Source organism: Melanotaenia boesemani, chromosome 23 (assembly GCF_017639745.1).
Source record: "Melanotaenia boesemani isolate fMelBoe1 chromosome 23, fMelBoe1.pri, whole genome shotgun sequence".
In the NCBI taxonomy this organism is placed as follows: Eukaryota; Metazoa; Chordata; class Actinopteri; order Atheriniformes; family Melanotaeniidae; genus Melanotaenia; species Melanotaenia boesemani.
Genome location: NC_055704.1, coordinates 24166971 through 24190000, shown reverse-complemented (window position 1 = coordinate 24190000; position 23030 = coordinate 24166971). Strand labels below are relative to the sequence as shown.

The 23030-nt window shown below is 39.4% G+C and overlaps 1 protein-coding gene across 6 annotated transcripts in view; it reads left to right on the top strand.

The window, feature by feature from the left end:
- The window catches only part of anks1b (ankyrin repeat and sterile alpha motif domain containing 1B), a 268578-nt gene that overhangs the window by 81416 nt on the left and 164132 nt on the right, over window positions 1–23030 (top strand). For 5 of the 6 annotated variants that reach the window (XM_041977072.1, XM_041977075.1, XM_041977074.1 and 2 more), the window contains 4 exons: window positions 10679–10831; window positions 14266–14409; window positions 18633–18708; window positions 22743–22844. In XM_041977072.1, the coding sequence (XP_041833006.1) occupies window positions 10679–10831; window positions 14266–14409; window positions 18633–18708; window positions 22743–22844 (475 nt within the window). Of the gene's footprint in view, window positions 1–10678; window positions 10832–14265; window positions 14410–16152; window positions 16200–18632; window positions 18709–22742; window positions 22845–23030 lie in introns of those variants that run through there. The other variant, XM_041977076.1, reaches the window with a different exon arrangement.

Here is a 23030-nt window from a genome sequence, read left to right as displayed (position 1 = left end):
TCAAGAAAGATTTTTGTTCACCTGAGTCTTGTATTTTGTTCATTTAATGAAAATGAAATAAGCTGGCGTTAGATTTTAAAGTCAGTAGTCCCACGTCATAAAGATTTCATCTTGGTCTGGTCTGAGAGTTGATTACTTGTGTGATTAAAGCCACACTACTGAACTTTAAACTGATTTAGATTTTCTAACGGAGTCCCCCTGATGATGGCTGATTCAGCATCAGTCTTGCATCTTGACTCTTCTCTAAAAGTCAGTCTGATGTTGAGTCTTGTCTCATCTCTTGCTCTATAACTTTTTTCTTTTCCTCTCTTCCTTCGATAATGTCCTCTGATGACGTGTCACTGGGGTGTGCATATAAAATGGCCAGTGTGTTGACATCCATGTGCTTGAATGTGACCTGGTGTTAAGCGAAATGCTGCCATAATTTGGATGCACTGGGAGGGCAAAAAGAAGTTGTGACGTGCGGTTTCTCAGCCTCAGGACTCTGCTGGGCAACAGCGGCTCCAGGAATGTGGATAATAAAAGTCAAAATGAGTCAAAGGCACAGAGTTTTAAGGTCTGACTAATCAATAGTTGTGTTTATCGCTTGTTCTTTTCTGTGTTAACTTGAGAATCACAGGTAGGAGCTTCTGTCAGTTTGAAATGTGTCTCTATAAAATTTATTAAGACCAGACATAACTGCGTGCACCTTGTGGGGAGGTTTGCAGTATCAATACCAAGGTCCAAGAGTCATGACAATGGAAAATCCCTCTAAGTTAAAAGAGTGGCGGGCATGGTCCTCAGCTGTGGGAAGGAGGGTGAGACGGTGGTTCAGGGAGCAGCAGGTAATGCAGATTGGCACAACTGTAACGCATGTCTAATCCTGAACTCTTTATCTGCAGTAGCGTGCTGAGGCTTCGGAGAGGAAGGACAAGGAGCATGGAGAGGCGTCCTGCTTGTGTCTGTGTTGATAATAAATGTGTCTAAGCCTACCGAGTTGTGGTGTTTGCTGTGCCAGGTAACCCCTGACGTAGAAACCTTGCTACGAATAGTAAGCTGCAAAGCTTCTTTTTCGAACTTTTCTAGTTGGAAATCTTTGACCTGGTCTTTGTGGAAACATTATTGCTAAATAAAATGCTCACAGTTACGCTAGCTAAGGCTGATAATGCTCTTGTGCTTTCTTGTTGATAGCACTCACCTTGATTTGTGGCTGACTTTAGCTCCTGCTCTTATTAACTCTGTAACTGCAGGCTTGCTGCTTCACAGTATAGAGCACAAATCTCATCTTTGCACCATCTCACTTATTTCATTTTGCATTTTATGTGGTTATCTTTTTACAGCTAATAAACCATAATAAGTAGAAAATTAGTTATTTGAGTTTGCCAGTATTTAATGGAAGCGAATGAATGTTTTGATGCTTCTGCAATCCAACAATGAGAGTGTTGTTTGATTTTGAAGACAGTGAAGGACAGATTCTTAAAAACAACACTTGTTCTGCCCTGGTAAATAATTGCAATATCGTGGTTTTCATAACATTGATAAGAGTTACCTCGCACCTTGACTCAACAAGCAGAAGGAAGCTGCATATTTACTTTGGAAATTCTCATTAGTTTTGGAGCTGCAGGGCTGTGCTGTGAGGTTTGGCACAGCATAGAGCTTTACTAACACAGATACATGCCCTCCATTCGGCCTAATGATGCACACAAATGTATAGAATATTGCATTACGATTGTTTCACGAAGCCCCATAACACACAGTGATCTTTTAAAATACTTTGTATTTAGGCTTTTTGTTTTTTTTTTTGTTTTTTTTTTCTCCATTAAAGCAGCAAGTTTCCGACTATAAAACTCCTTGTTTCTGACTTTTTGATGTCAAATGGACCTGTGCTAAGGGCCGTCATCACCCTGCAGCATCCTGGCGCTGACAAACTGTACTTTACAACTTTGTGTTCCAGCTTTTAGCTTCACGTGACAGCTGTGTTTTGCTTTACGCCACCATGTCACGCACCAGTAACTAGACATCAACACTTTGGCCATTTTGAACGCACACCGTGGCAAAGAAAAGCAAAAGGACTCTAACAGAGGAAGGAAAGAAAAAGAGAAAGTGACAAAGCAAAAGGGAAGGCAACAATCAACAATGGACTGGCTTACTGGCTGGAGAGATCTCAGAGAAGAGACAGGATGCAAGGTGGATGGTGAGTTAGTCGTCGTTAGGGGGGGCCAAAGCGCAAAAATCTGCCAAAGTTCAGTATTGTTGCTTTTAACAAACCCCAACTTATTAATGCTGAGTGACTGGATGTCATGATCATGTTTGTGTCATGTTTTAGTTTTGTGATTCTGGTTTACAGTTCTGGTTTTGTTATGTTTGTTAAGATCATAGTTTTTGGTTTTGTCTCGTTTAGTTTAGTTTTCCTGTTTGTAGCTTCGCTCATATCTTCAGGAGAAGCTTATAAGGATAAAGACTCCATCACAGCTGAGTGGTTGTGTGTTACGATACTAAATGCTGTTCCTTTTTTTTATTGTGTCTTTACTTCCTGCAGGTAAGAGCATCTTCTCACGGACCTTGAGGTGTCTCATTAATTCACAACAACACAAGAAAACTGTTTTAAAGTAAAAAAAGATCTTATCAATTCAGAAAAAGAGTGTTTTTGATTGTTATATTATTTTGTAGTCCATTTATAGATGCTCTGAAATTTGTATATATTTGATTTAGTTATGTTATACTATTAGAAAATCGGATTTAAATGATTTTGAACAATATAAAAAAACACAGATACCATAAAACTTCCAAAACAGCTTCTACTATGGCTTCTGTTTAGAAACTGATTCAATTCTGAAGTTTGGCCGTCCTGTTTTAAGTTTCTGCCCTTGCATGACTCTGAATGTTAATTTAAAACCAAACTTTAACCACAAAACTGTAATTATTGGGATAAGGGATTAAACACAACCTGTAATTTGGCCTTAAAAAGCATGCCACTTTATCCTTCATTAAGATATGGTGAAATATTAGTGCAGGATACTATTTTTAAAGTGAGTATGTATAATGTTGTGGACAGTGTTTGCAATGGTTCACAGGAATTTTAAATCTGTAGCTCTTTAAATAACAAAAATCCAGGCACCTCAGGGTGCTTGGCTGGAGGAAAGCTGAACTGTAAACATAACTATGTGCACGTCAGACTGTGGAGGGTAAAGGACAGTTGTCCTGCAGACTTGCCCACTGATGCAGTGCAGATGTGGTGTGTGGGAACCAGCCCACAATCTCTGGGCGGCCTCTTCTGTGTGCAACCTCTGCGTTAGTAACTGAAAGGGTTATTGGGTATTTACACTCTACATATATGTGTGTTTGTAAGTGACTGAGTGAAGTGTGTGTCACCATGCAGCAGATGCATTGGAATGTTATCTTTTCCACCAGCAGATGGGTGCAGGGCACTTTTTCCCATCTTCTTGGGCTCCTTCCTTTTTATTTGTTCCTCCAAAGAAGATCAACAGTGTAATATTGTGAATACATGACAGAAGAAGTCATTTCACAAGCAAGGCCTTCTGGGAAATTAGACTGTGTGAACTAAGGCAAAGGTAACAGGTCATGAGGTCGTTTGCCTTCCACGTCTTCCTGCAGATTTCTTTCTCCTTTAGTGCCTCTGTGTCTTCACCTTACATTCTTGGTAATTTTATGCCCTATCATGCACACATGTTGCTACCCCACAACAAAATGAAGCCATATGTTTCCTGATGATCAACATGTGAACCCTGCTTCTCTGAGCACACATGCTACTACTTGGAGAAACCGCTCTGGGAAAGTCCTCGCTCAAACGGCCACTGCTATCCCGCTGCTGCCAAAACACACAGTCACACCGAGCCGTTGGATGTTTTCTTATGAGTAATCTTTAAAGGAAAAAATGGTAAGTCATATTTTTTCCTGACTTTCTGTCTGCAGAGAGCTTCCTAATTAAGGTTCACCAAGAGCGAACTGATTCATTTCTCCATGAATTGAAACAAATTACAGCCCTGACTGATTATTGCAAGCTGAGAGCAGATTGTGTGTGTGAGGGTGTTAATTTAGGTGTTATATGGAAGCACTATAAAGCACATTTGATTATGTTTGTGGTGCTAAACTGCAACCATAAAGACATATTTACCAGGAATGTTGCTTAAATACACACAGATTTTCCTTTATGCCAATATAATTAAAGTTTTATCTTTAATCTTGCTGTCATGGTAACATAACATATATGACTTGTTTAGAAACAGCTTTAAACTTATGATGCCTTTACTTTAAAGATAATTTCAACTATTCCAACTACTTGATAACACTCCTAATTTGCTGTCATCTGTGCCTTTTAAATTCTTAGCTATGCTTTCTGTTTTTATTGTAGCTACTATACGCACAAGCATTTTTTATTAGAGTCTGAACAAGCTGCCGGCTGATTTGGGATCTTAAATGTTCATGTACGTACAAAGTTTGTTGAAGCTACTAGAAGGCCAATTAAACAAGCTTGAGAAAGAACATGACTTTAAAATCAGCATGGAATGACTTGTAAAGAAAATGACCACTGAAAGGACCAGATATATCAGCACAGTACAGACTTGTTAATGAGCACAACTTGAGAAGGGGTAGTTTATTCCAGTAAGGCCCATCTTCTCTTTTTTTCTTTCGTCATCTCTTCCCTTCTTCATTAGGTTTAACCTTTTTTTTCCAGAGAAAACAAAATCAAAGGCAACAGTGGGTAATGGAGGTAATGGGAAAGATAAAAATGGGATAAAATTGAACATTTTTCTATTTTCTTGTGTCGTGTTGAACGCCCCGGCTACGTAAATGAGCGCAACATTTCAGAGGGAGGAATGTCGCCCGTCGCTTGGCTGGAAGAGGGCAGCGATTTCCGCCTCATCGGGCATGTTCCACAGGGAATGATGGAGAAGGAGTGACGTTGCCTCCAGTGTGTCCAGCTCATAACACCTACACTGTTTTTTAATTCAATCTAACTTGTGTAATTGCAGTCATAGCTGTACCTTCTTACTTACTTTCTAAGGAGCAGAGCAACTAACCGGCTTTTTACTGCTAAATTAGCCTTGGTAAAATTTCCTAATGATGGATTAGAAATTAGAAAATAGATGTTTTTCTATTTCAGAGCAGGAGTATGTAAAAAAACAAAACAAAAAACAGAAACAACCAAAAAAACATGTTAGTTTTTAAATCTAAATTGCAATTTAAAACATTGCAAATTGCAAAAGATTATTTTTATGTTACACTGCACCTGATCCAGGTTTCAAACCCGCAGCATCCACGGTTTTACAAATCCACTTGCTTCAGTCTTGTTCCCGTCGTCTTTCTGGTGCGACAGTCATTTTAACATCATGTGACAGCTACACTCAGCTGTGAAGTCACATTTTTCACCTCATCACCGACTAATTTTCCATAAATGACCAAAACGCTGAGACAAAAAAAAACGCAGAGGACAGAAAACAGTCCAACTTCTGAAATGTCTGTGGTGTAAATAAGATCATTAACATCAGTCTGTTGTGTCTTTACTACAAGGACGAAGTAGAAACCTTCAGGACTCGGTGTTTTGCCGCAGGGGGAATTTTGCAGTTGGTAAATAAAGCCGTTCATGTCTCAGCTTTACGTTCTGGTTAGAATAAAGAGCAGGTCATATTTTGATGTCATGTCATGTAGAAATCCACCAATTCTCTGTGAATAATAAACATAAGATGGAATTAAAAAAATTAAATCTCAAACCAAATCGCAATATTTGACAGAAAAAATCAGAATTAAATTGTTCAATTACTTAAAACTTTGTGCTTCTCAGTCTTTTGTTGGCACACTGATGTGTTGGAACTGTTGTTGCCCTGCAGCAGCCCGAAGGGGGAGAATCCGGCTGGGACTCTGTGTTCCAGCAGAGAGCATCACATTACAGCTGCATCACATCATGCTAGCAGCTGCATTTCCTTTTTAAATGTGCACCATGGCTGATTTAGCAAAGAAACCCAAGAGGAGTAATATTGGAGGAATTAAGGAAATGAAAGTGAAAAAGTCCCAGAGGAAGAGATAAGAGTCGACATCAGACTGACTTTTACTGGATGGAGAGAGCTCAGAGAAGAGACAGGACGCAAGAAGGATGCTGAAATATCCTTCACTAGGTGACGCCAAAGTGTGAAAAGTTAGATAATGGGGCTTTAATTTGAGCTTCATTGTAAAGAAAACAAAGAAGATCCTCAGACATACGACTGGATTAACATTTGCAATGCTACTTGGAATGTGGTGATCTCTGAAAGCTTCGCTTGGCTTTGCATGGATAGTTTGCAGTGAAAGGTTGTGAATAGGTTGACTTTTTTAAAAGTTTATCTGGCTTCTGAGGCACTCTGGTGTTGGTGTGTACTCAATCTTTTGTTTAGATGGTCTTAGCAACAACACTAAGGTACATCAGCCTCCTACAGAGCACAGTGCTCCCACAAACAGCAGAAAAGAATGGGTCTAGCTAGCAGTAGCTTGGTTTCTCTCATAGGTTTTTAGTGAAATACTGTGCAAGGTGAGATTAAGGAAAATCTGTCACCTCATTAGTGATATTACACCCATCATAATACCAGAACCAAAAATGCATGCTAATAGAAAAAGTATAGAAATGCAGCCATTTTAATAATGTAAACCTTATAAGAGAGGAGTAAAGTTGCAAGTTGTTCATTTTTCTGTCTTTATTTGCTCATTTCTCCCTGGGTAGCTGCTGTGGTGATGAGATGCTGGAATGTGGTCGGAGCCCATCCTGCATATCAGTCCATCAGCGTTAGCACAGTTCAGAAAAATGCCTCTCTGCTTCACTCACTCCGGTTGCACTTTAGTCTTGGTTTGTATGAAAAAGGTGCTCATTTTTATGAATGTAGCTGCATTTTTGCTCCCATGCAGATGACCTGAGTTAGCACTGAATAGTGTTAGCCATGGCAAAATGTCAGCCTGAGTGTAGATAAATGCACTGTTATAGTATGACTGTAAGTCGATTGTGTGCTTGTTCTGCACATATAATTATATAATTACAAAGTAAATGACTCTTTAAGTGGTTATAACAAAAATATGGGGATGTTTTTGGTAAAATCAACTATATTTATCCAAGTACTTAGCTTCTTTGTATTTGAAACCATTACCGCTTTGTCAGAGTCTCTCGCTGCTGAAAGGAGAGCGATGGCATCCATTTTCATGGGCATGGCGGTGACGTGCTGCCATGCCTGTTGATGTGGCATTACTAGATGACTGTTGCTCAGAGCCCAATCAGCAACAAAGCACTGAGTGCTTGATGGTATCGGAAAGCTGTCAGAGTGAGCATAATGGAAATATATAGCCCACTCTGAGAACGCAGAGGGAAGAGTTTTTTCTCCCATGTCCTGCCACTCTGTCTCCCACTTCATCTTTTTGTCACTCTTCTTTTTTCCTTGTCTTAAACAAAGTATGTGAAGCACAGAAAACCAGTCTGACAAAACTATATAGTCTGTTTAACGCTGCAGAGACTGAATGGTGACGACGATGGCTCTCCATTGATGCTCTCAGTCTGAGTTATTGGTCTTTGTATTATGTTTTCACGCTTGCTTTGAGTTTAATACGAACATGTGGTCATTTTCATTGTTACTGAAGCATAATTCAAGTTTAGACCTTGTTTTGTGACTACAGATAAATTTGATATTCCTTATATGCCAGTTGTGGAGCTGATTTTTAAACTATAGTTGTTCTCATCTGTTGCAGTCAGCTTCTTCTCCTGTTTGCATAGTTAGACATTTAAATTGGAAAGTATTGATGTCACGATTACATAGTCTTGGTATGACTATTGTTAAACAAATAATCATGATTTTTGCGATTATCACGATTATTATTATACTTAATTTCCAAACACTATAAAAGTGTAAAATCATATGAACAATCCTTTAGGTATAGGTATTTAAGTTTTATTCATTTATTTTATTTAATACTTTTTGATACAACAGAGTATTATGGCCACATTAACAAAATTATTTTTTCACAGACTTCAAGAATAAAGTTGTAATATTAAAAGAGAAAAACTTGTAATATCATTAGAATTAGGTTGTAATTTTACAAGAATAAAGTCGTAATATTTGAACTTGGTGTTTTAGAAGAGGAAGTTGTTAAAATGAGGCTGTGAAGCATTTCGAAAAGTTAAACTTTTAACGCGTTTAACAAACCATGAGACACTTCATGTTGTAGCACATCAGCGCCGCGTTATCATCAGCATCAGGACTGAATGAAGAAAGAAGTAGGCAGACTTGGAGGAAATGGAACAATTACCACTTTATCCTTGTAATCCTTGTAATAGTCCAACTTATTCTTGTAAAATTCTGACTTTACTCGTAATAAGACTACCACATTTTCCCGAAGTCTGTGAAAAAACAAAATAAAGTAATAATATGAACATAAATATATAAATATGAGTGAATAAAGGCAAATATATAAATGAAATAAATTAGATAAAAAGAAATAAACCAAAGACCAGAAGTGGTTTGCACACCAGGCGTGAAGGGGTTAAAATCCAAACTATGCCTTAAAAAGAAGACATATTAATTTTTTCTCATCTGTGTAAAGTAACGTTCAGCGATGCTGCTGAACGCGTCATGTTGCTGTAAACACAGTAAGAGTCGTACATAATGACAAAACTGCAAATGACACAATGATATTTCATTTAAAAGCTACGTTACGTGAACATGAAATTATGCTATTATCTTTACTTTAGAGTAAAAAGCTGGTGATTATCCTGCAGGCAGTAAAACGTGTCGGATGTGTTTGCTCCTTTCTCTGCAATTTTTGTCCTGCTTGATCTTTTTTTCTATAACCCAAAAAACCTGAAAAGGAAGACTTAATCTGTTTGTTTATAACTCTGTTGTACTGCCCGACTGAGGCATGCCTCTTCTTTAATTAAGTGATGGTGGCCTCTCTGTTGGAAAGCCTGATAAGTCACCTTTACAGTGAGGTATAACTTGTAATTGTGGTGCTTCTGTGGTAAGAAAAACAAAGCTAAATGTGTGTGTAGTTCATCCAAAACTTTCCCTGCAGTATTTTCTGATTCTTACAAGTTTTACCCCATTGTAAAGGTGACAAATCAGGCTTTCTGATGATGTATTACGACACCAGCCGGATGTGCAAGGATTAACTTTCACCCGACACACCATGAGATTGTATTACACAACCTTCATCAGCAGGTGGAGTTGCTCAGTTGTTGAAGAGGCTAATATCTATTGTTGCTGAGAGGCCAGTTCTCCCTCAGCGTCATCTCTGTAGCTCCTTAGTTTGTTATTATTTTTGGTAAATATGCAGAAGCAGCAAGAGGGTGAAGATAGATTTTTATATGTGCACCAACTTCTTTTTCTAGCTAAGGTTAAAGTTTGTCTGTTCTTCTGACGTGTCAGCAAATGAAGACTGAGTGTGCTGCATTTGTTCTGGTTGGGGACTCAGCAGTAGTTTATGAGGTCAGTATGTACATAAGATGAAACTTAAACCATTCATGAGAGGGGAATTATGTAACACATGGTGATAGAATATCCACAAAGAAACAGAGCAAATGGATTTTGTTCTGTAAAATCTGAGCAGCAGTTATATCTGAAAATGGTGATAAATGTGAGTATGGTCCCCCTGAGTTTGGTTATTGTGCTTGCACCACAGTGGACCTGCATTCAGGCTTCCTCTGCAAGGTGACACTCGTACATGAATGGAGGAGTGTGCAGTCCACAGGGAGAACGGAGGGACATCATTGGCTGAGGGGCTGTGAAGCATATACTGGTGTGTTTATGCGTGTCTTCATATAGGGGGACAGGGGAATGAGAAATGATGGAGGCAGAGGAGGATTTGGCTCTGGAGAGCAAGAAAAGACAAAAGATTGGATTTGAGCAGTGATGTGTGGTCATGATGTTTTGGAGTCTTTTCATGGAAGATCCTTTCGCCTACTGCAGTGCTTTTACAGGACGGACGGATTCATTTTTGCTTTGAATACTTAAACAATCTTTATGTTTATGCTATCAGTATGTGGTCTTAGTGTATTCATTTTCAGCTACTTGCACAGATTAGCCTCTGCTTCTTTCCCATCACGCCTCTCTCTTTCACGTGTCACTCTGCCCACTTTTCCTTTTCCTTATGGGGGCTGTTTTCATCCGGTGCTGCAACCCCAGAGCCCACCAGCCACGTTGTTGACAGTCATCGCTGGAGATCTGGGACATCGACACTGTTTCTCAGACTGCCCATAACCTTTAAAATACACACATACAAAGTTCTTTGCAAGTCAGGCAGAGGTGTTAAAAAGCATGTGCATTATACTTTACATGCATAGTTTTGTTCATTGTCCACTGGTGGACTTTGATAAATGTGATTGTGGTAAAAATTATTCTGAAAATAAATTTTAAATGTTTTTTTTTTTATAAGGATTTTGACAGCACAGACATGCTGCATTATAAATGCACATTATTAAACTATGTTTATTAAAATGGGTCAAGTGCTGTTGTTAGATTTTTATGAGGTGTTTATTATTAAAGTATTATATAAATGTATTATTAAAACAGCTTCTGAGTGTATTTGTGGTCAAAAGGCCCAGCGAGTTAGAGAGAAACACTGGCTTCACGTCACATCTCCCGGCCGTTATTGCCACCATAATTCGTGCATCCACTGCCTCTCTTACTGTCATTATTCCCAGTGTCAGTTTCCTTTTTCTGCTGTTCCACAGAACCATGAGCGGGAAACAGCTCTCCACTGCGCTGCCCAGTATGGACACACTGAGGTGGTTTCAGTGTTGCTTCAGGAGCTGACTGACCCCACCATGAGAAACAATCGACAGGAGACTCCTCTGGACCTGGCAGCACTTTATGGACGACTGCAGGTCAGTGACAGTTAAATATATATTTCTCTATTAAATATAAATAATTGTAAAACTGAAAAAAAGAAGAGCAGAGTTATTTTTTCCACAACAAATGCTTCATCATCTGGTAAAGTATGTTTGGTTATACATCATCACCATCAGCAGCCCTTGACCTCCAATTTATAACTGATTGATGTGTCTTACCTGATTAAGGAGATTTTAACAGTATGGAGGGTAGAGATTTTCTAATCATGTATAAATTGACCTTTTACATCTCTACATTTAGCGGTAGAAGCTCTAATCTCCATAAGAGTAACTTCATATTACTACAGAGGGCTGAGGGCTACTCCAGAAGGGTGAAGGCTTTTGTAATAAATGGGATTCCTATAAACGTTTGCTACACATTGGTACAAGTGGAGTGTATATCTAACCATTCATTTGCTCTGAAAATTGAATTGTAACTTCATATAAATGAATGAATCACTCAGAATAGTGTAAAAATGAAAGATGACTAACAAATCTTCCCAATTTCTCACAAGACCCACTAAAAATGTATTCATTCATCTTTTTTTCTAATTTTAAAGGTAATTTTGTGAGCATATTAATGACCCACCTGGCTGAATATCTGAGAGTGTAGTATGGTTACAATCACTCACCGGCCACTTTATCAGGTCCACCTGTTCTTTACACATATATCTAATCAGCCAATCACATGGCAGCAACTCAACACACGAAGCCATGTAGACGTGGTGAAGACTGAAGTTCAAACTGAGCATCAGAATGAGGAAGAAATGGGATTTAAGTGACTTTAATATGGCATGGTTGTTGGTCTAAGTATTTACTGGGACACACAACCATCTTTAGGGTTTCCAGAGAACGGTCTGAAGAAGAGAAAATATCCAGAGCAGCAGTTGTCTGGACCAGAATGCAGCTAAAGACCACACCAGGTGCCTCCTGTCAGCTAAGAACAGGAAACTGAGGCTACAATTCACACACACTCACCAACACTGGACAATAGAAGATGGAGAAACGTTGCTGGTCTGATGAGTCTCCATTTCAGCTCCACATTCAGATGCTCGGCTCAGAATCTGCTGGAAACATCATGAAAACATGGATCCATCCTGCCTCTGATCAACACTTCAGGCTGCTGCTGGTGTAGTGGTGGGGGGAGATTTTCTTGGCCCACTTTGGGCCCCTTAGTACCAACGTGGCCTGGTTTAACCAGCACAGCCTACCTGAGTATTGTTGCTGACCATGTCCATCCCTTTATGACCACAGTGGAGCATCTTCTGATGCTACTTCCAGCAGGATAATGCACCATGTCACAAAGCTCAGATCATCTCCACCTGCTTTCTAGAACATGACGATGAGTTCACTGGACTCCAACGGCCTCCACAGCCACCAGATCTCAGTCCAGTAGAGCAGCTTTGGGATGTGGTGGAACGGGAGATTCTCATCATGGATGCAGCCGACAAACCTGCAGCAACTGTTTGATGCTGTCATGTCAATATGGAGAAAACCTCTGAGGAAGGTTTCCACCACCTGCTTCCATTTATGACACCAAGGATTAAGGCAGACTGGTTGGCAGATCCGGATCTGTAAATGTGTGTGATTGCATTCATCATGTATCCTTGCTGAGAAAGCGGGAGTTAGAAACAGCTGGTGAGGAGTTAGCAGGTATAAAGAGCATAATGTAGAGGATCAGCCTTCTCAAATGATCAACTGTTGCTAATTGCTTTAAAAATGGTTGATTTATTCTTTTAAAGAAATCTTCAGTGGTACGGCAGGTTTATCAAACTGCAACTTGTTTAAAAAATGAAAAAAACACACAGAAACACACACATTCACACTGAAAGGTGTCAGCTACAAATGGTGGCTTATGTTCAAACGCATTCACACATTCTTCTGCTAAGGTAGCTGGTAATTGCAGTTGAGCCGTACAGGTTTGTCAGCCTATGAATGAATAATTTATGAAGGCAGCACAGTGGTTCTCTCTGCATAATAATGAAGGGAAATCCCTGCGGTGGAATCTGCTGCTGCATGAAGATGTAACTAACACAGGGCAAAAGTTTAGTACACACACACATACGAATGTGCACAGCATGATGACGACTTTGAGAGAAGGACTTGATATATTAAAGACAACATGATCAGATATAAGCAAACAACCTCTCGCTATGGAAGGCTGAAGCTGACTGACAGGACTTTTAATACACTACAAACAAGCAATTAAGCAAACCTGCAGCACATTTAAGCTAAAACGCTACCTATTGATCACTGAGTTTCAAGAATACTCACCTAGAACTCTCCCTTTGAGGGGATGGGGCCTGCCTTCCCTTTATAGATTAATATCTTGCATTAAAGATGAGAGTCATGGCATGTTGATGCAACCCGTCCTGCCCTTCTATGTCCATACAGGCAAATTTATTTATACAGCATTTTTTATGTATAAAACAACATAATGACTTGAGGTTTTCTGGTAGTTTGTACCAGAAACTCTCGGGATGGAAAGCGAACTTGATCCAAGTGACCTTAGACGTCTCTGTGGCTCATATGGTGTCAGCGGATCAAATCTATATTTTAGACCAGTACCATGCAGAGCCTTGTACAGCAGCAGCAAAATTAAAATCGAGTTATTTGGCGCAAAGGAAGCCAGTTTAGAGATGTGAGGACTGGAGTGATGTGTCTCCAGGAGAACACTAGCAGCAGCATTCTGGACTAGTTGCAATTTTTTTACTAATTTTTTTAGAGAGACCTGTAAAAACATCATTACAGTAGTCATGGAACTACTACTCCTGCTGAGACAGTAATATAGAGTTTAGTGTCATCAGCATAATTATGACAAGCTATTTTGTTTGTTTTCATTACCTGAGCTTATGGGAGCATCTAGATGTGAACAACACTGGCCTAGAATAGAGCCTTGGAACTCCACGTCGTCTTATAGGATTTAGGATCTCTGTTTAAAATCATGTTTCCCATATTCTGTAAGAAATTGTCTTTTTAAGCCAAATCCTTCTTGGATAGCAGTGACTTGATTTATTGGTGTAAATATATTTCCTCCTCAATTCATAAACCTCTGAACCTTGTCTGTCCCTCTGACTGGAGGTTTATTGCTGGTGACGTTTATGGGACAAATCATTGTATTTTATGTGATAAGGTTGAGTAATCCTCTCCCTAAGAGAGACAGGGACACTTACTAGCAGTTTTTATCCGTAAAGTCGTCACTACAAACTGATTATGCTACTTTTAAGAACAGGATTTTACTGGGCCCACGCAATCTGGGTTTGGCTTTGTCTTCCATGTCTTAGATCTGAACATTATTTATTTTTGTTTTTTCTTTTCTAGTTACTAGTAACGTGTTCTTATCAACTGAAGATTAAATTATTTCTTCAGTGGGTAAAAGAAGATGAATTTGCCGTGTTGTCGCTGACATGTGGCCGTGTTTTGGTGTGCAGGTGGTCCGCCTGTTGGTGAATGCTCACCCAAACCTCATGACCAGCCACACTCGTCTACATTCACCGCTTCACCTGGCTGCACGCAACGGACACCACAGCACCATCCAGACTCTGCTTGAGGCCGGCATGGACGTCAACTGTGTGGTGAGTACAATCTCCTCCAACTTTCAGAAAGCAATAACAGCTTAAGGTTTGCAGACTCTAGACTTTTCATTACTGCTCAATGTTGTAGAGCAGGAGCCAAATTAGAACGTTTACACATTTATGAAGCAAGCGGTGACACCAGAGATGCACCAGGTGTTCAGCTTGGAATAAATCTGAGTAACAAAATGGAAGAAAGTAACCAGAAAATGAAGCTTTACCTTTTTGCCCGACTTCAAAATTTCCGTCCTCATGTCATGTCTGGGAGTGAAGCTTTGATAAGCTGCAGTCTTTTAATGAATGCTTTTAATAAAGGAGTGCAGCAATTTTTTTTTCCCTTTTCCATTTTAGAGGATATGATTCATCAGAGGGATATATGCTTGGAAGATTCCCCGTTTGATTGTGTGTGTGTGTGTGTGTGTTTGCCTTAATCTTGAATGTATTTCAGAAAGCTGTACATGCCCGACATGATGCGGTGGTAAGGGATGAATAATTGATTGGAAGGAAAGTTTGAGCAAAGGAGGAGGAGGAGGACAGGGTGTTCCTGAGATGTCCGATAGTCCAGTGTCGCCTTTTTTCTTTTCTTCAGCTGATATCTTGTCACAGGAAATAAAGCTCTCCTGCGGCGTCTGGAGATTCATTACTGCTCAGATTTGAACTTGGTCTTTAAACTGTGTTTTTCTCTGCTGGTTTAGTTTACGTTTAGTCTTGATTTGTATTCGGAGTTGTCTGAACAAATCAAATGTGGCTTTGTCCCGGCTCTTTCTGGGTCATCTGTTTTTGAAAAGTCTTGTCAAAATGCTGCCACGCTTTGCTGCTTTTCTCCGACACTGTCGTCTCTTTTTTTAACAAGTGACTATGCTGACTTGTCTTAAAAGTGAAGTATTGAAAACTTTACGAACACTGGGAGATCTTCGTGTTAGTAATCACCAGCACAGGAGTGACTTATTTGTCAAAGTTGCATTAAAGTCTCAACAATTGGACAAAAAGGCACCATTTTCATACAAGTTGCCTGCACCATAATACTAAATTCTGTGTAACTGGAACCTCCACTATCAGATACCTGTCACTCCTCCAGTGTGCATCTCGCAGACGGCCCTTCTACAAGTGGTCACAAGCTGAAATAGTTGTTGTTTCTGTGGATGTGGATGCAGATGAGTTGCTGGAGGTCTGTCTGCATGTAAATGAATCATTTATACAAGAAGCAGCCACTCTCTTTCCCCTCTGTGTCTTTCTAAGCCTCTTTTTCACACTCTCTCTGTTTCTATAATAATGAGAGGAGCTCCCTACAGAGGATCATGCTGTTGGGTGGGCAAGTAATCAACATGGGGGAAAGTTGAGTATTTTTACCCATGATCTCTACAAACAGAGCATAGAATGAGCAAAAGCAGCAAGTACTCCAGGCTGTTTCTGAGACACACTGATTCAAAAACGGATATAAAAGCTGAGTGATAGACTTTAACTCACTGGCATGAGCTGCTGACACTGCTGCGTTCAAGTACCAACTTCAGACACAAACACAAAAACACCTCTCAATCAGACCTCTGCCTTTCAGTTGCAGGAAACTCCTCGAGAGTACAAATCGCCTTTCTCGTTTCCTCATGACATCACTGTGTAATCGCCATGGGAAACAGGACAGGAAGTGGTATAAGAGGTTTCGGAGGTCAGGCTGTGTGTATCAGAAAAAGGGGTGGCTCTCATCCTGTTCCCACCTCCTGCCTTACATGAGGGTAGAACATTAGAGTCACAAATTAGACCTCCACATGATACACTCCCTGACGTTAAACAACCAGGTCAGTGTTTTCATTTTGGATTTACACCTGCTGCATTTTCCTGAAAAGGGCGTAGGACTTGCATCCTCTATAAAGCTTAATTTAATCACTTCTGTGGTGACACTTTAATTTCAGAGGAAACTGAGGGACTACAGTAAGTACAATGTTCCCTGCCAGGGTGATCCCGCTGATCTGGTGCAGTGTCGTGTTGAACTTCCTGGTAGCGTATTTATCAGCAGATCTGGCTGTTGTCCAAATGATCTGTCTTCATTAGGGCTGGGATTAGCATGTAGTGCAGGGTCTGTGTTGTCAGGAAGCCATCCATGAAGGATGCAACTTGTTCAGCACAGTTTGTGTGTTGCTTTGCATGTGAGTGTGAGCTTCCTGTGGCTGCATATGTGCTTGCTGCTGTGGGTTTAAGGACACGTCTTAGTGTCCCAGATGGACAGTATTGCTTCCAGCGAGGTGTACAGGACAGTGTATTGAATGTGCAGTTGGGACATGAACTATGGAAATGTGTCTCTGTGGGACAATAACTCCATTAAAACAAGTATTATAGTTGAAGCAGTTCTGTGTTTACTATCATGTATTATTTGCTGCCAGTCGTTGAGTTAATGTGTGTCAGCAATGTTATTGATCACCTCCCAGCAGGCTGCAGACTTTTATCTCATTACAGCAATGAAACTGTTTTGATAATTGCCAGGAAGCTGTTTGAATGTGTCCACCAGGACTAGTCCTCTTTTTTAAATATTCTCTTTTTACAAGGTTGTCAGGAGCTCATATTTGCCAAATCGTTGTGATCTTTCCACTATTCTTGACCAAGGGATGGTCTTTTTGGGATTTAGTGTTTCAGCAAATGAAAATCATCTGTCTAAACAACTTAATTTAGTCTTAATCACATTCAAAATTTAGGAACAAAAAGGCTAAATGAGCTTTTTTGAGTGTGAAAACAAGTTAGAACAGCTTTTTGTATTATTTATTAGAGCAGTTGTTTGAGCCAGAAGTGCAGGCTTATGAGGCAGGAGGCAGACTAGAGCAGGAACAAGACAACAAACCAGAAAATGCAACAGATGCTACAACGAACTGGCAAAGTAAAAGGGAAACCTAGAGGCATGTATACACTGATAGACTAATGAGGAACAGCGAAAGTTAATGAGATAAATTAAACCAGGTGAACTAATGAACAAGAAAAATACACAAGAGAAAGAATTACAAAAATAAAACCAGAGGGGACTGACAAAGAAAACCTAGAGAACAGTAAAAACAAAAAGCAGCTGAACCAAAAACCAACAGACCATGACTGCTTTTATCCTTGTGAAAAGAGGACTCCATTGAGAGTCTGGAGGAAAACATCAGGCGGTCTGCAGATGCAGAACATAATCCTCAACACACAGAAAAGCCATTTTAGTTTCAAGAGATCAAATTAAAATCAAGATCCTGACGATACTGGTGATGGTAGTGGAAGGAAGAAGTCGTCTAAAATCTCACTGAAAATGTACGAATAGCTTGTAAATAAATAAAAAATGTCTTTTACTGCTTTGATTTGCAAAATTTGAGAAGTTGCTGGTAGACCTGTTTAGTTATGGAGCATCTATGTCTTAATAAACATGTTCTTTTTGCAAACAACGAGGCCTGCATTGTGTCATTTGGTCACTTTTCCTGATTAATTCTTACCAGTGGAAAATTCAAACTGGTCGATTTCTCTGTTTTTTACATTTTCTATCAAGAAAAATCCAGAAGTCTTTCATGTTAGGTTAGATAAACAGATGTGGAATTCTACATCTGGTAAATGAGACAGTGTGTCTTAATTGTGTGTGTGTATATATATATATATATATATATATATTATCAGGCACTCAGAGGATGCGAATGCATGAGTAAAAGTAATAATTACTCAGTCCAACAGATAACAGATAAACATGTAAATATTCATGCATCATTAACAACATAAAAAATGTGCAGGTGTTAAAGAATCCAGATATTTCCAGCTCAGACAACCACTGACAGATTTTACTTAACCTGGCAGCTTTGAATGTAGTTATTATTAACTCCGCCCTCTTTATGATGTGTGGTTACACAGCTGTTTATCATATTTAGAGCTCCCCAGTGTTCCCGGTGTTCTTTACTGTGTCGTTGGTCATTGCTGATCCAGGCAAAGCATTTACCAGCTCTCTCTCCATGTTTGTTTCCATGTGTTGCATCATATTTGTAACCTACTTATGAGCAGGACTGGAGGCTGGCTTGGGCCGGTGTAGGGAAACTGGGACATCTTAACACAGACTTCCACCACTTGTGTACTGTTTTGACTTATTTTTTTGTCTTTAAAATAAGACAAAACAAGATTGTTTGGAATCAAAATGTTTTGTGAAGCAATGTTCTTTCAGTCCAGTTCAGCTTTTGACATCTTTATATTTTTTTATATTTACCTGCAAATGTTCTCTCCATCTCTTGTAGACGGAGAATGGCAGCGCCCTTCATGAGGCGGCGCTCTTTGGGAAGATGGATGTAGTTCGCCTTCTGCTTGACTCAGGTATTAATACGTGCTTGGAAAACAAAAAAAAAAAAAACACTGTTTCCATCTTTGTGTATGCAATTCACCTCTATTCCTCCCCTTTTTATTTCAACCAGCCAAATCACCAGGAAGTGTCTGATTAGGAAGATGTCACTCAACTTGATTGTGAGGTCAAAGGTCCTGGTGATAAATAAAAAAAAAACTGTTAATTAATGGCTTATGAAAAATAAACACAAAAGCCTTTAAAACAATTAAAACTGGTTTAAAACCAAACAGTATAAGCTGAGCGCATACTGATAAAATGGAAGACAATAACAGGGTAAAAGTTGCCAGAAGAATCTGGACATTGTTTTCTTTGATAGCGCTGCCACCCACTTTCCGACACCACTTCCCGTTTCCTGCAGGACTTCCTCTGTGAGGCCATTTTTTTTTGGGGCCTGGATTATATGAACATCCTGGTTCAGTGTACGGCTGCATTGGCTTAATTCACTGAACTGTAACTCTGTATATCTTAAACTGTGTCTAAGTGTGTGCGAAGTTGGAGGATAAATGGCTTTGTTAACCATCCAGTGGTTCAATGAATCTTAGACCAACTTTACATTTCACTTTAAACTAACTTAGAAATATAAATTAATATAAGTTCATCCTCTTTAGAAAAAAATAAATTTTCATTTTTGAATATTTTTACTTTACAACATTACAAGAATAAATTTTGCCATTGGGAGTGGTATCGTTCAAACAAAAGTTTCATTATACTCTACAGTTTAAATGTAAATATGCCTCTTGTATAAAAAGAATCTGTTTATGATTAACATGAATAAATCCACCTTATTTTGCTGTGGCCACTTTTCACCAGCCTCCTTTCTCGTTAGACAGGATGCACCCGTGACGATGATCAACGTAATTAATAAAAACTGATTTATCGCCCAGCCCTGCAACAGTCAAACATCAGATAGTTTGATTAGTAAATTCTATTCTTGGTTCTATTCTAGGATCATTTAACATGCAGGTTCAGACGTTATCATTTACTCCTTCAGTTTCTGTTCTTAAACCTTGTGATTGTTCGTGTTTCTGCAGTGAATAAGAGGCAACAGCTTGTAGACCATTAGCCTGATAACTGGGGAGGTTATGAGCCAAACTGTCTTGGCTGGGTTTCGTAGCCTTCTGGCGTCTTTTGTCTACAACCAGAATTAACGCTGGATCTCGAACAGGCTCTGGTGGAGCAGCCAGCAGATGAAAAGCAGAGTCATTTTAATTAAAACTGTCATTAACTAATGGTGTTGTACAACCGGTCGAATGTGACACAACCACACCATCCTCATCATGTTTTTCTTTTTTTTTACAAACCTAGGTTAAACAACAGGAAAATGTGTATATGGAATAAATCATAGTAATTTAAATAAATGGATAGATCATTCAGAGTAAAGATCTTTAGCAGGCAGTGACAAGAATTACAATCTTCTGCTGTTATTCAGACCATCCAGAAGAAAAGTCCTGAGTCCTGATGGAACCCCATCAGGTGAGCTCATCTTCCACGTTTCCACGTATTGACTTGCTGCCTTCACCACCGCATCAGCCCAGTCTTTGAAGCTGAGGCTTTCATCGGTTTTCAATAGTCCCAGAATAATTCTAGACCAGCCAGACCATAATAACCAGTGTTGGGGTAGTTTCTCTAAAAAAGTAATTAGTTACTCATTACTTCTGTAAATTGTAATGAAATTACTTTTGCTAGTTGCTGCATTTGAACAGTAACTTCACTACTTATTACTTTACATGGACAAACATCGCTGCCTGTCTGCAGAGTGTTTACTGTATATTGTAAACAAAATGGCTTTAAAACCATAAGAACAACGTCCCTGTCAAGAAATGGACACACTTGTCTCATCATCATTTGATCTAGTATTTTTCTAAACCTGAGAGTTTCAATAGTCGACAGGGGGAGCATGTCTCCTACAATGAACCTGCAACTAACATAATTCTATTCTATTCTATTCATGTCTTACCGGCTGCTGCGCTCCAGGAAATGTTGAAAAAAAGCTTAGTTTGTTTAGGCGGGTCAGCTGCTTGTTTAGGCGGGTCGGCTGCTTGTGTAGGCCGGTCGGCTGCTTGTTTAAGCGGGTCGGCTGCTTGTGTAGGCCGGTTGGCTGCTTGTGTAGGCGGGTCGGCTGCTTGTGTAGGCCGGTCGGCTGCTTGTGTAGGCCGGTCAGCTGCTTGTGTTGGCCGGTTGGCTGCTTGTTTAGGCGGGTCGGCTGCTGAAGGACTCCTTTCACTGACCGGCGAGCAGGATCTTTTGGCACAAGTTTGGACTGAAACTGGACTGAACTGAAAATAATGTGAATATCGCCGCTGACCAAAAGCCCCTCATTACAGATATTTTAAGTGTAATGCGTTACTTTTTTGGGTAATGAAGTAAAGTAATATTGTTACTGTTACGCGTTACTACCAACACTGATAATAACAGCAAACACACTTATGATGCTATTTGGTATTTGAGATTTACTCCACAGAAGACATTAAAGGTGTTTGATTATTATTATGTGATATGGATTCAGTAGATAATGATTTAGTGTTTGTTGAAATCACAAATTCTGCAGTGAAATGATTTTTATTTCATTCAATTCAGGATCCATTGATCGATATGAAGTAATATCACATGCTTATTTAACGCAATATCAAATCACAAAAATTATTTTAAATATCAAAATCAAAATTTTTTTTTCTAAACCAAATATTTTAATAATTTATATTTAAGGTCCAGTCTGACTTTAAGAAAGAATATGTTCCACATGTTCTTTCTTAAAGCAGCTACATAAGTTTCTGACCATAAAACTTTGACTGGTTTAGATGTCACACTGACGTTCATGATGCACATTCCTGGAGCCGCCATCGCCCTGCAGCACCGCGAGGCTGAGAAAGTTATGCTTCCCGCCAAAGTGCAGAAAATCTGCCAGAGTTCAGTAGTGGGACTTTATGAACATCACTTTGGTGTTTGATGTTTTCCATCTGAATTGAGGCTATTGGCTCATTGATCGTTGAATGGTTGTATATTAATTAAATTATTAGACCCCTGGAAGACATAATTTTGGGCTTAGAGGAATCATGGAGCCAAACTAGTGACCTGAAAGGGTACCACCTTTATTCCAGAAAGGTTCAACCCTTGTATGCACTTCCAGCAAAGTTGTCCCCTATCAGTCCCCCTACCTGTAGATGATCTAGACTTTTCTCTTCATTCTCTTATGTTTCATCCACAACCTGACATAATGAGCAGCCATTTCTCCATCACCTGTTCCTTCCACCATGACAGTTTCACATCAGATGTCTCATCACTTACACAGCTGGTGGTTATTCTATAAAACTGGGAAGCTGTGAGGCCCTCGTGTGATGCTTTCATTCACATTTCCAGAAATTATCCTTACCTCCAGTCCAAGTCTGACCACCATTTCTTTCTTTTGTTTTTATAGAAATGCTCTGAACTGTTTAAAATATTCAGTGCTGGAAAAAATCAAAAAAACAAAAACGAATAGGAAAATAAACAGGAAATGTACAAAACTTAAGAAAGAAAGATAAAACAGGGTCACAAAGTTATGTTCTAAGTGCAGTTTGTCTTTTAGTAAAGTAAATACGGTGCCCAGTATTGAATGTAGCAGATTCTAGTGGGCCTTTCTCATAATAAAGTGGAGATCTGCAAGAAATTAAACCGCCAGCGCTGTTGGGTAAATGAGGATCTATTCAAGAGGAAAGACAAAGTAAACATCCAGTAGATCTGTGTTTATTTTTCTGCACACGGTGAAGTTTGTTTTATTCTTTGTGTAATCTTGTGTGTTATTGTCTGCTGTGACTTGACACTGCTCGAGCATGGATTTGCATGAGAAAGTTGCTTTAATCCTCAAAAAATTCAAAATAAATCCAGATTTTAAAAGAAAAAAGTTTTCAAGAAGTTTTAAATGTGTACGAGTAGGTGTTAGATCGGATGAAATCTGGCTGTCGATGTTCTTTTATCCTGCTGTTAAACTGTTTAAAAGTTAATCCTGTATGTTTTGTTAATGCTACAGGAATCAACACCAGTCTCAGAGACAGTCAGGGGAGAACAGCTCTGGAGATTCTGAGAGAACATCCTGCACCCAAATCCCAGCAGATCACTGCTCTGATTCAAGGTAAGAGACATTTCACTTAGATTCAGATTACCTGAGAAGTTACGTCATTGCTGCTGCAGTCAGTACAAAGATTAAAGACATAGTACTCCTTTAAGTACATTTTTGATGTACTGGTTCGGATTATATGGAGGTAAGACTGAGAACAGACACTTGTATTGTTGTGTCAGTGTTGCAGCTCTAAAACTG